At 34.9% G+C, this 12542-nt stretch overlaps 1 protein-coding gene and 1 long non-coding RNA gene across 3 annotated transcripts; one reads left to right on the top strand and one right to left on the bottom strand.

Moving 5' to 3' along the window:
• The first annotated feature begins 463 nt into the window (after nucleotides 1–463).
• Nucleotides 464–3829, top strand: LOC143604481 (protein TOPLESS-RELATED PROTEIN 2-like). Of its 2 annotated transcripts, none has more exons than XM_077080945.1 (9): nucleotides 464–1459; nucleotides 1619–1747; nucleotides 1853–1942; nucleotides 2231–2413; nucleotides 2494–2622; nucleotides 2754–2849; nucleotides 2937–3122; nucleotides 3268–3440; nucleotides 3652–3829. In XM_077080945.1, the coding sequence occupies exons 1-9, from the start codon at nucleotides 557–559 to the stop codon at nucleotides 3785–3787; spliced, it is 2025 nt and encodes a 674-aa protein (XP_076937060.1). In that variant the 5' UTR covers nucleotides 464–556; the 3' UTR covers nucleotides 3788–3829. The 2 variants fall into 2 exon arrangements, with proteins under 2 accessions (XP_076937060.1, XP_076937061.1); XM_077080946.1 differs by having other exon boundaries at nucleotides 3655–3829.
• A 2761-nt stretch (nucleotides 3830–6590) lies between these two features.
• On the bottom strand, nucleotides 6591–7255 carry LOC143604482 (uncharacterized). The gene is made up of 2 exons (XR_013148307.1): nucleotides 7128–7255; nucleotides 6591–6805 (listed from the first exon to the last, which is right to left on the bottom strand). It is a non-coding gene; the product is annotated as an uncharacterized LOC143604482 (long non-coding RNA).
• Nucleotides 7256–12542: the final 5287 nt, after the last annotated feature.

Raw genomic sequence — 12542 nt, forward strand, 5'->3', positions numbered from 1 at the left:
TCGTATATTGCTTCTTCGCATCTTCCGTGCATAATCCAAATTTGTGTGGTTGAGAAATGTGACACGTACTGTTGTAGTTTTCTGACCTATATTAAAATATCTTATATTGCTTCTTTGCCGGTTTTACCTACTATGTCTGTTACACGTCCGACTGGTTTCATGTTAGTTTCGGAATTTCATTCGAATTACGGTTTTAAGTTCGGCGCCAGTTATGCTGGTAGCGTGTCTGATGCCATATACGCCTTTGATGTTGGTTAATAAACTTAGTAACTGAATATGTAATTGTTTTTTTTGGTTGAAAATATTTATTTAACTTTATATCCACTTGGGGATTAAACATATTAAGTTCCAGCGTAAGTCGGAACCAGTGAACCAGTGATGTCATTTGTCCATATTTGTGAACTGAGAGCGAAATTTAAACTTACATCTTTGGATGCTTTATTCCTTTTTTTTTTCCAACTGCAAAGGCTTTATTCTGTAAAATACATAACCTATAATTTACCAATCTTTGTTTACTTCTTCTTCTTCTTCCTTGCCATATTGTCTGGCCATCAAGATGTTTGCTATCTTAAAACATTTTGAACAACTCAAAATAAAATTAGAAGCTATAAAATCAGCAACAGACAACTTTGCTGAAGACAAATGCATCGGGAAAGGAGGATTTGGGAAAGTATATAAGGGACAACTCCTCCATGACAATGGCGGGGCTGTTGTTGCCATAAAGCGTTTAGACCCTAAATTTGGCCAAGGAAACCCTGAGTTTTGGAAAGAGATCATTATGCTTTCTCAATATAAACATGAAAATATCGTCACCCTTTTCGGGTTTTGTGACGAGAAGATTCTTGTATGCGAGTATGCATCTAAGGGAAGTCTAGACATGTATCTCAACAACAATGAGCTAACATGGATTCGACGTCTCAAGATCTGTATAGGAGTTGCCCGTGGACTAGCTTACCTTCACAATCCAGGCGGGACCCAACAAAGAGTATTGCACCGTGATATAAAGAGTTCCAACATACTTTTAGATGAAAACTGGAAGGCAAAGATATCGGATTTAGGTCTGGCTAAATTGGGTCCTGCTAACCAACAGTACACGTTTCTTGTCTCCCACACAGTAGGCACGATTGGATATTGTGATCCCCTGTATGTGGAGAATGGACTATTAACAAAAGAGTCCGATGTTTACTCCTTCGGCGTTGTCTTGTTTGAGATATTATGTGGGAGATTGTCTCTTTACAACAAGGATGATCATCGTCGGCCATTAACAGGTTTGGTGCGAGAATACTATCAAAAAAACAAAATAAATGAGATTATATATGGTAATATGCAGGAAGAAATGAATCCCAAATCTGTGATGGAGTTTACAACAATCGCTTATCAATGTTTGAACACAAACTTCAAAAAACGTCCGCTGATTACCGAGGTGGTGACTATGCTTGAAAAGGCGCTTGAATATCAGGTAAGTTGTGTTTTAATCGATCTTCAAGGTAATCGATACACAATAATAAGTGAACTCATTTTTATTATAAATCAGAAAGTAACTCATAACTGAATACAATAACTCTCATACCAAACCGCAAACTGAATTACAATAACTCCCAACTTTTGACCATTGCAGGCATATGCAGAAAACAGTATGGCCGTGGATACTATGCCTAGAAATGTGGATGGCGAGAACAATACAATAATAGTTGATTCCTCTCACCTAAGAGCTCTATGTTTGCCTGATCGAAAGGCTCCCAACAAGGTGTGTTCGGTGTGCATATCCTTGTTCGGTTTATATTCAAGTTTGTCATGTCAAGTCTCTGTTATGATTATTTACTAGTCATCTGGTATCAATTATTGCATGCAGGTTATGCAGCTTATTTATACAAATTCTGGGTCAGGTTTACTTGTACTGGCTTTGAGTGGCCTTGTTAAACTGTGGCAGTGGCAACAAAATGTATGTAATCCATCTGGGATGGTTTAAGCATCTCTGATATTTGACAGCAGGAAAATAATAATAAAAAAAAAAAGTCAAACAACAAAAGGAATTAAAGAAACAAGCATTAAAAAAAATGTGCTTACACTTATCTACTGAGCCAAAGCAAGTTTTATGACTTGACTATGTTTGAAAATGAAATATATATATATATATAAAAGATGGTGGCGGTAGTGTTCATACCACCACAACTGATAGTCTATAAAAATTTGTTGAATTCTGATTTCTCTTTGTACATCTGATGTTCAGTCAAGTGCATCTATGGTACCCCGCCTGTGGCATCCTGTAAATGGGGCTCTAATGTCTAATCATTTAAATGAAACCATATGCGCTGAAGAATCAGTAGCATGCATTGCTTTGACCAAGAACGATTCTTTTGTTTTGTCTGCCTCTGGGGGTAAAATCTCCCTGTTTGATATGATGGCTTCCAAGGTATCTAAATTAATAGATAAATTTACATTGAAATGCAATTCTTAAATACCAATATGGAATGTGTACCTGTCAAACTTCAGGCTCTGAAAACTTTCATGTCCCCACCGCCTGCAGCCACATGCTTGGCTCTCCATCCTCAGGACGACAATACCATTGCCATCGGAATGGAGAACGCTAAAATAGAAATTTACAACATTAGCTATGATAGGGTAACTTTTTTTGCTTTTCAACTATTAAGTTTATTGTTTAATTTTATTTATTTTCCATTTCCTATAAAATTCCACTGTTCTTAATAGAAGGAGAAAATATTGAATTCTCTTAAACCTGATTGTTTTATTAGAGGTTGTTCACGCTCAAAGGTCACAGGAAACGGATTACAGGACTTGCATTTTCACAGGCTTTGAACTCACTGGTATCATCTGGAGCCGATGCTCGGGTAAGACAAGTAATGGATGAAATAGTAAATTCTATGTTTTCGTTACAAGTTGGCTGATACCAAATTTATGTTGTTACTGGATTACAGCTATGTATATGGAATACAAATCACTGGGAGAAGCTGAAATCGGTAACATTACAACTGCCACATGGTTATCCATCGTCATTGGTTAGGGATACTAAAGTTCAATACCATAATGATCAAAAACGTATCCTGGTTGTACATGAAAGTCAAATTGCTATCTATGATTCCCAATTGGAGTGCTTGAAGTTGGTAAATAGTTTTGACACTCGTGCCTTTGTAATATTATTTTTCTGTCAATCATAAAACTATCATCTTCTATACAATGATAATTTTCAGGGTTTGAACCTTTGTTATGATCAGATAGTAAAGTAACTTGAATTAAATTCTCTTGCAGTGGTATCCTAGAGAAAGTCTATCTGCTCCAATATCAAGTGCAATATACTCATGTGACAGCCTACTTATATTCACTGGATTTTTGGATGGTGCTGTTGGTGTTTTTGATGCAGAGAGTTTGAAGCTACGATGTCGTATACCGTGGTACGCCTACATATCACCATCAATTTCCAGGTACACAACGAAAAAGGAACTTGAAGATGCTTGAGCAATCCCAGATCAATGATAATTAAATATTTTGAAATGGGTATATAGTAGCCATTAAAAAATATAATTAGGACTAGAGTTTATTTATCAAGTTAATTCGTTAGTGCGAAATAAACTCATTTGTAAGTAAGTGAATGAGTCAAAATTATGAATCTAATGATGTGGCTTGTTTTGGCAGCAGTAACAGCACGGCTTATCCTATGGTTGTTGCGGCACATCCATCTGGTCCTAGCCAATTTTCTCTAGGAATGAGTGACGGCTCAGTTCATGTTATTGAGCCAGCAGATGCATATCCAAATTGGGGTGGCTCATGACGACAAGTGGAAGTAAAATTAAGAACAGAGAAATAATTCTCAATATATATATGAGAATAAAGTTAATTAATTTCTGAATAGTTCATACAACACTTGAGGGATCTTTTATAAGCATTTTCTAAATTTGACAGGTTTACCAAATTTTTGAAATTACAAAGCTGAATCATTAAACTACGACGAAAATCACGCAATCAGTGAATACGGAAAGGAAATAAAACTTGCTGATTTTGGGGAAACCTTTTGATTGACTAAATTGGAGAGGTGATAGCTGGGCCAAACCGCCTAGAATCCAGGTCGTCGAGACCTTTCCGTACACTGTTCATGGGCCTGTACTAGCTGTAGACCGAGTTGTGGCCGTTTAAAGTTTAGGCATTTTCTGCCTAGTTTCCCTTTATCCAACTGATCCAAATAAAAGTCGGTCTCTCTTGGATCATCTCCGCATCCGCTCAACATCTCAAAAAGATGGTACCTTATGATCATCATGCAGTTCTTTAGTTCTGTGTTGAATAGTTAACCTCTAGAAAGCGTCCAAATGGTTGTACAAGAAATGAGAATATAGCTTGTTGATGATTATAGAGCCAATAAACACCATAAGTTTAGTAATGCATGTAAATTGTTAGCCGTTATCTTTGTTTGGTATTTAATTATCTGGAATTAAATCTGTTACGTTTATTTAGTATTTCGTATTCGAATGTTATTAGATAATGGTTTTAAGCATTTGTTCTCTGTTCTTATAACACCATGTATAAAAGGTGAAAATCATTTGTTTATATTAATTAATACATGATATTGAATGATGAAAAATTTAAGGCCTAAAACCAATCTTTTTCTTCCATCATCGAATTCTTGTTCTTCCCTCTGTTCAATTACCTCATTGGATTTCTTTCGCTACTAGAAAATAGACATTTAATGACGCGTCATGCGCGTCATTAAAGGGGTAGATGACACGCCATCACGTGTCAAGGATGGCTATGTCGTAAAGAAAAGTTGACACAAATTTGTATGTCATCTTTTTATGACAAGCATTACTGACATCTTTTTCTTACACTCATTTGTGTGTCATAGTTTTAAGTTTTTTTAAAAAGAATTTTTTGACAGATTTATAATTTTCACATTAAATAATGACAATTAACGTCTCATAATAAAACTAAAATTCATATATAGCAAAATAATCCATTCCATATAATATTTCATAACATACTAACAAACATTCAAAATTAACAATATTTCAAAGTTAACATTCCATTAACATCGATACAAACATTCATTGGTAAATAAATGATGCCACAAAAGTCAACCATTCTTTACGAGTTCCATCAATATCAGCATCCTTGTATTCATTATTCCCACCCCCAACCTGAGAAAAATTTCAGATTAGTTAAACATAAAGTTCAAATGATTTGTCAAAACAAGTGGTCAATCACGGATTCCATTAAGCAACTTGATAACCAGATCTAGCATATACAATACGACAACTGAAATAATCAATAGCATAAGCGAATTGAGTCTAATTACAACGTAATTGCTAAGTTTTATTAATCACATAACATATAAACTTCATATCCTAAGTTCCTAACTGGTTATGGAGACTTATTTATCTAGGTTTAGGGAAAAAAAGTTCCTAACTAAATGTCACATTTTGATCAACATTAATCATCAGCTTGACTATAAGAAGTCAACCCTAACACTATAACTTAAACCTACTGTCACAAATTTACTAAACTGATACAATAATGAAAATATAAAAAGTTGCTATGCTTGCATTGTCATTGACTAGTATTAAAATTCCTTCATCAACTTTCTCTTTCATGAACTTTAACATAAAATAGCCACATTCGGTGCTTCCCGGCTGACATGGACACTACATAAATACATAACAAATAGTCATCGTAACATAGATTCATATAATGAGGTTAAAACTACTATTTTAATAAGGAATTAAATGCTTACCCTAGCGTTGACCCAATTGAGTTTTACCCTCAATCCACTTTATGTACCGTACAAGTTCACTGCACTTCAAAAATGTTAAGAAATATATCAAATACTAAAACATAATGTTTCCATAATTTGTACAACTTACCCGTCGATAATTTGTTATAACTGCAAATTAACAGTTCTTGGCCTTAGAGAATCAAGGTAATAGCAAGTCATTGTTTTCATGTGTAGTATGCCCAACACTCAATGATTTCTAAAAAAAACAATAACCAAATTTAGTCAAACAAATAATAAAACTAATAAAACTTAGATTTCGATTTGGATGGTTTTGATAATTAGACCTGGGGTTGTAGGGAACCAAGATGATGTCATTGTCCTTTATGTTAAACAACCGATTTGCAATGCTTCTGCTTGAATCATCAATACTTTGAACTTTGATTTATGTTCACGTGGCGAGGCTGTAGTTTGACTCACAAAACAAATTCCATGATTTCTTTTTGACCCATTGTTGATTTGCTCAAGCAAGTACCTGATAAGATACAAAAACTAAACTGATTGAATAAATTGCGTTTTACGAACAATTCTTTAAATAAAATTTAAGCAGTTACATCATATAAGTTATAATGACAAAACCGCAAATCTCCTGCAATGTAAAAAGTCTTTCAAAATCATTCGTAGATAGGTATATGCAACTCTTGTTCCCAAAAAGATCATCTTCACACCACAATTTTATATACTCAACCTTTGAAAATTTTGCATCAGCCATCATTGCAATCATTTTCAAAACACCACTTTTCTCAATTCTTATCCTCGTATTCCTATGTGCTCTCATCATCTTTTTTTTTCCATGATCGCCTTTTCATTCTCCTTTCCTTTTCCTTTCTCTTTTTTATTTTCCATTCTCTCGTCATCCTTTTTTCTTTTCTTTATCTTTTCTTTTCCAGTCTCTCGTTTTCTTGGCTGATCCTTTTCTTTACCATCCTCTTGTTTCGTTGGCTGTTCATTGTCTTTTCCATTCTCATCATCAAGTTGTCTTAGCCGTTTTGCATTTTTTCCCATTGGTACTTTTGGCACCACTTTTTCCTACAAAAAAGAAAATTGATACAATATTTTATATTTACCAATCCGAGACAATTCCAGCAAAGAACAACAGCCAAATTTGGGGATCAAAACAAGTAAACAACAAGCGGAATTCGTTAGTTCAACAGACATGTTATAAAAGGTTGTCTATAAATATGTTAAGGAAAATGAATTGGTTTGATTGACCAAGGAACTAATGAATTTATTAGTCCAACAGACAATCAGGTTCAGTCCTCAAATCCATGTAAAAATATCATATTTTTCTTTATAGTTAATGCTTAGAGAAAAGCTCATCCTATAAATAAAAACCACCAATTGTACTTACCAAGTCAAAGCATCGAATAACTAAATGTCTTGGCTAACTTAGTATGAAGCCAACCGCATCTTTGGCCTTTTCAATGAACTCTTCTTCAATTGGAACCGATAGTAAAGCGTCTCCTTATAGACATATTTGCATTATGACTTCAATGTTCTCACATATTATGATATTAGTTGCAATGAATTCTGATAAAACATAAAGATATTATATTAAAAATAAACCCTTGTACCCAAGACTTACAGGTGATTCTTGATCAAGTGGTTCGTTTTCAAACTCTTCTTCATGGACCCCCATTTGGCAACTTGCGGCTTCAGAAACACTACGTGTACCTTTTTTAAGTTTCTCTAGCTCATCTTCAAGTTTGTTGAACCGTTCATTGGTCTTGTTTTTCTCAATGTCCAGGTACTGGTTAACAGTCTTGGATATAAAAAAGTATCGGTCTTGTGTTACAAACTTGCACATTCCACGCACGTGTCCACGATCGGGGCCTTAGTGAGCACATCATGTGTTCCACATGATTCATAATGTCCCGACTAATGTAGCTCATCCTATAATTGGGATAAATTAAAAATAAAAAAGATTTTCCATACAAAAGAGTAAACGTTACCACATAAGATGAACCTTTTTTTAAAAGCCCAGTTAGGCTTAGGCTTGTTTACGATCAAATGTCCACTTAGATATTAAGAGTGGGCCCTAACTTTTTTTATGTTAATTCTTTTATTAATTATTATTATTTAGGGCCCATGCCCAGTCTTGCCCGGACCTTGTGCTTCTACAATGACTAGATATGAAATAAACTTACAATTTTATTAACAACCACTTGAATGTTTTCATCAAAATCTCATGTTTTCTTTTTTCTTGCTTCTTTCCACAACGTTGCCCTATCAATCTCCTCTTCTTTCTTGCCGGTTAGTTGCATCTAAATTATCAAGATTACAGAATGAATTAACACGAATAAACAAATAAATACATTGTGTACACAAAAAATAAAAATAATATGTTAGTATGAAATAAAAACTAAAATTTAAACTAATATGCCCTCGTCGTCCGGGCGTATACACAAAATATCATCGTCAATGTCTACTAAAGTGGGGTCTCATCAAGAGTAGCAACAAATTCTAGCATATCGTTAGTTTCATCACTTGCTTCATACTTATACATCTTATGTGGTGCGAAGCCAACAACAGACAAATTTCATTTTTGTAGCATCATACTTTTGATTTTAATAAATAAATGAAATTTCGTTTATTCAATAAAGTGTCGTGTGCCGGTTTCTATAAGATGATGGGTTTGGACTTTAGAAGATAGAATGAAAGATGAAATGGGCCTTAGGTCCATGGGCTAAAGGGAGTATAAATACCACTTAAACCCTAAACCTTTCCATTTTTATCCATCTCTACACCATCAAAAACACACACAAGACTATCCTTTAACCCGAGCCTAAATCCGAAGTTGAAAACCCGAGATTTATTGGTGCTAGATCGTTGTGAAGAACAAAAACAACATCAAGGCTTAACATTGTTCGTATTTCGACTCGTTTAAGGTACGTATATAATTAGGAATCGTTCATTTAGGTCCGGATTCATTTAGATAATCTTAGATCGGTATATATATGGTAAAAACGAACCAAACGTGATGATTCTTGCTAAAAACCATTCACGATTGATAGGTTAATTGCTAACCTAAAGAACCCGTAACATATATGCCCAAATCGCACCCCTTAAACACGAAAGTTGGCTGATTTGATGGTTAGGGTTTGTAGGCGATGTGATTACGAGTTCATGGATACCAAAATCGTGTTTTTCATTAAGATTTGAGGTTCAATTGCAAAAATCCCTTTATGTTAACTATTTGTTATTCTTGGAAATTTTGACTTTGACCCTGAGTCAAAGTCTGATAAGATTGATGCAATTCGTTATGATTAGATAACAAATTAGTTTGTCATTCGTTAAGTTCAGATAACGAATCAAGTGATTCGTTATTCACCCCTTTCGCTATGTTCAAATAACGAACTAGGTTATGCTAAGATAACGAATCAAGTGAATCGTTACCCGCCAGTTCGCTAAGGAAATATAATGAATCAAGTGATTCGTTATTTACCCAATTCGTTATGATGAGGTAACGAATCAGAGGATGAATCAGACGATGAAAAGATGACGAATCATGATAAAAAGATAACGAATTAGCTAACGAATTAGGCTTAATTCGTTATGGCGAAGGAGTTAGCGAATTAAATAATAAATTAAAATCCTAATGGAAAATGTGTTAAGATAGTTAACGAAAATAAAATTTTTCCAAGCTGACTTGGCAGCTTGCCAGGGGCTATGCCCCTTGGACCCCGCTAGGGGCTGCCGCCCCTAGAACCTCTCTGCCAGGGGCGCTGCCCTCGGACCCCCCGTTCGTTGTGGGTTATAATTGAACTAGAAACACAATATAGATAGCGATAGTTAATTGATACGTGTAATTATTATACAGTTAGCCGTGCACAGCTCAAGAAAGGAATAACAATTAACGGTGAACGTAATCGTGTTCAGGTGAGTTTCTAGCCCCATTTTCGTTGTTATGTTTTCGGGGCTGTGTGCATACTCGATGTGAATGTTAATACACTTACCTTAAATGGTAAGTGTATGTCTTAATGACGATTGTGATAGTTATGTTTGTATGCTTGACAGTACGTGAACGACCTTCCGGTATTGCACGTATTGTTAAGGCAAGTATAGTGTAGTATGTATGATATGTGTATGTGAATAAGAAAGTATGTGCGACTATGATATGTATGGCATTAAGTGTATGGATATGATAATGAAAGGTAAGGTAAGGTTAAAGGGTTGCACACCCTAATAATATATGCAAAGGTTAAAGGGTTGCATACCCTAATAATATATGCGAAGGTTAGAGGGCGTAATGCTCTTTACAACGTAAGGTATGGTTATGCAAATATGAAAGTATGAAGTATGTACGAAAGTATGTAGTTATGAATGTGTTGAATGTGGTATGATTAACTAGAACGCACTCAGCGTAGCTGACTTTTAGTATGCACGCAGGTGAGTAGAATGAGACAGCTGGCTTGAGTGGGGGCACATGGCAGAAGAATAAGAGTCTGGCATCTGAAGACCTAAGACGTTTTTAATTAATGTTTTTGATTCGAAAGACAATATGTTCGTTAAAGACAAAGTTATGGACTTGATTGTAATGTTTATGAAAGTTTTTAATATTCCGCGAAGGTTTTAATTAACTCTGATATTTAGAACTGTGTTTATGAGTAAATCCAACGTCCAATGTAGGGCACCGGTAACGGGGCCTTACAATTTTGTTGATCTTGAACATAAAAAACTTGTTTGGCTTGATTAGCTAATATGAAGCATTCACGTTGGTGACCAAGCCTAGCAAAGTTAACCACTGTGAATCCAAAATCATCCTTTTTTATTCCACGATTATCAGCCCAATCACACATGAATACGGTAATAGAAAGCATTCGATAATCAAGATCTCATATCTCCTTTATACGACCGAAGTAAGTAACAGTGCCATACACGGGATTGGAGTCTTTTGCACTAGCAATTTGCATACCATGGGCAACTAAAGATACTCCACTACATTAAGTTGTTTTAGATTTATCCTGAGATGTTATATGGAATTGATAATTATTTATGGCAAAACCACTATTCTTATTAACAGAAAACTAGGCCCTTTGGCTAACCAACGAACACTATCACAAATATCTTCCCCGTCCACCAACCGTTTTTAAACCTTGTTTTTAAGCCAACTAATAAATGTCCAACTGTGTTGGTTATGCAACCATGTGCTATTTTCAGAGGCACGTGGGTTGCGATGCTTGAGTTCCAACATATGTTTCTTGAATTATAGTAGAAGTTAATAAGAATTTTTATGTATTAAATAATTTAAAAAAGAAAATACATTTATTTGTAACTCTTACTCTATATACGGCTCCATAACAACAATGTTTCATAATACATAAAGATGAGCTTGATCAAGTAACTTAGTATCCACAAAATCAACTTTAGCCCGCGATAAAGGTCTGCTGGTGTGTATTCTTTCATCAACACATTCATGAGGATGGCCAATTGATTTCATGTTTTTGAAGTAGTCCAAGCAAAATTCTAAGGCCTCCTCTGCCACATAACATTATGCAATGAAACCCTCAAGTCAATGATGATTTCGTACATACCCTTTGAGTGTTTTCATGTATCTCTCAAATGGATACATCCACCTAAAATGAACCGGGCCACGTAAACTCACCTCTCTCACTAAATGCACTATCAAGTGAACCGTTATATCGAATAATGAAGGAGGAAAATATGTCTCTAACAAACATAGAGTTAATACGATGTCATTTTTAACTTTCCTAGCTTACTGACATCAACTACTTTACTACACAACTCATTGAAAAAATTACACAAACTAATTATTGTCTTCCTCACTTTCACGTGTAACACCCACTTGATTGCAAAGGGAAGAAGTTATTGCATTATTACATGACAATCATTAGACTTCAAACCATTCATCTTTGAAACATCATCAGATACGAGATTCTTGAAATTGGAGGAATACCCATCAGGCACTTTTAGGTTAGACATGGTATCATAAAACAGAAGTTTCTTCGAGGTATTCAATGTGTAGCATGCAGGTGAAAGCCAAAGTCGATCCCCTTTTGGTTGAGGTTGTAGTTCAGGCTTAATGCCCAGCTCCTTAAGATCTTCTCGTGCTTTTAATCCATCCTTCGTTTTGTGAGGTAAGTTTAATAATGTCCCATAAACACTCTCACACACATTTTTTTTCTACGTGCATAACATCTAACTGATGACGTACAAGCAACTTCTTCCAATATTCAAGTTAAATTTTTTTTTGATTATTTATGCATAATTTAGCTCTCTCATTGATACTTTTCATTTTATTTTTTGACCTTTTCTTCTTTGAATTTTTCTTCTTTCCACGTGTATTATTAAACCCGGCCAGATAGTCGTAGATGTCTTAACCAGATAATGCTTTTTTTTTATAACATTGTTCTCTTGATGATTGTTGAAATATCTTTTTTTCTTTTACAAAAAGGATGTGCAAGTGGGAAGTATCTTCTATGCCCAAGGTAGCATACTTTCTTAGACTTTGGCAACCATTGGGAAAAGGTATTCTTTGAACATACCGGACAAGCATAGTAACCTTTGGTAACACACCCCGAAAGATTACCATATGCGAGGAAGTCACTTATAGTCCGAAGTAATATTGCTCTTAGATTAAAGTATTATTTCTTATAAGCATTATATGTCTTAACACCAGTTTCCCACAAGAGTTTTTGATCTTCTATCAATGGTGCCAAGTAGATATCAATATTGTTACCAAGTTGGCTTGGCCCTGATATCAAAAGAGTCAACATCATGAAATTTTTTGACATACATATATACG

The sequence above is a fragment of the Bidens hawaiensis genome, unplaced genomic scaffold (assembly GCF_021521415.1).
Source record: "Bidens hawaiensis isolate Kalapana, Puna unplaced genomic scaffold, B.hawaiensis_p1.1 tig00065328_1, whole genome shotgun sequence".
Classification (NCBI taxonomy): domain Eukaryota; kingdom Viridiplantae; phylum Streptophyta; class Magnoliopsida; order Asterales; family Asteraceae; genus Bidens; species Bidens hawaiensis.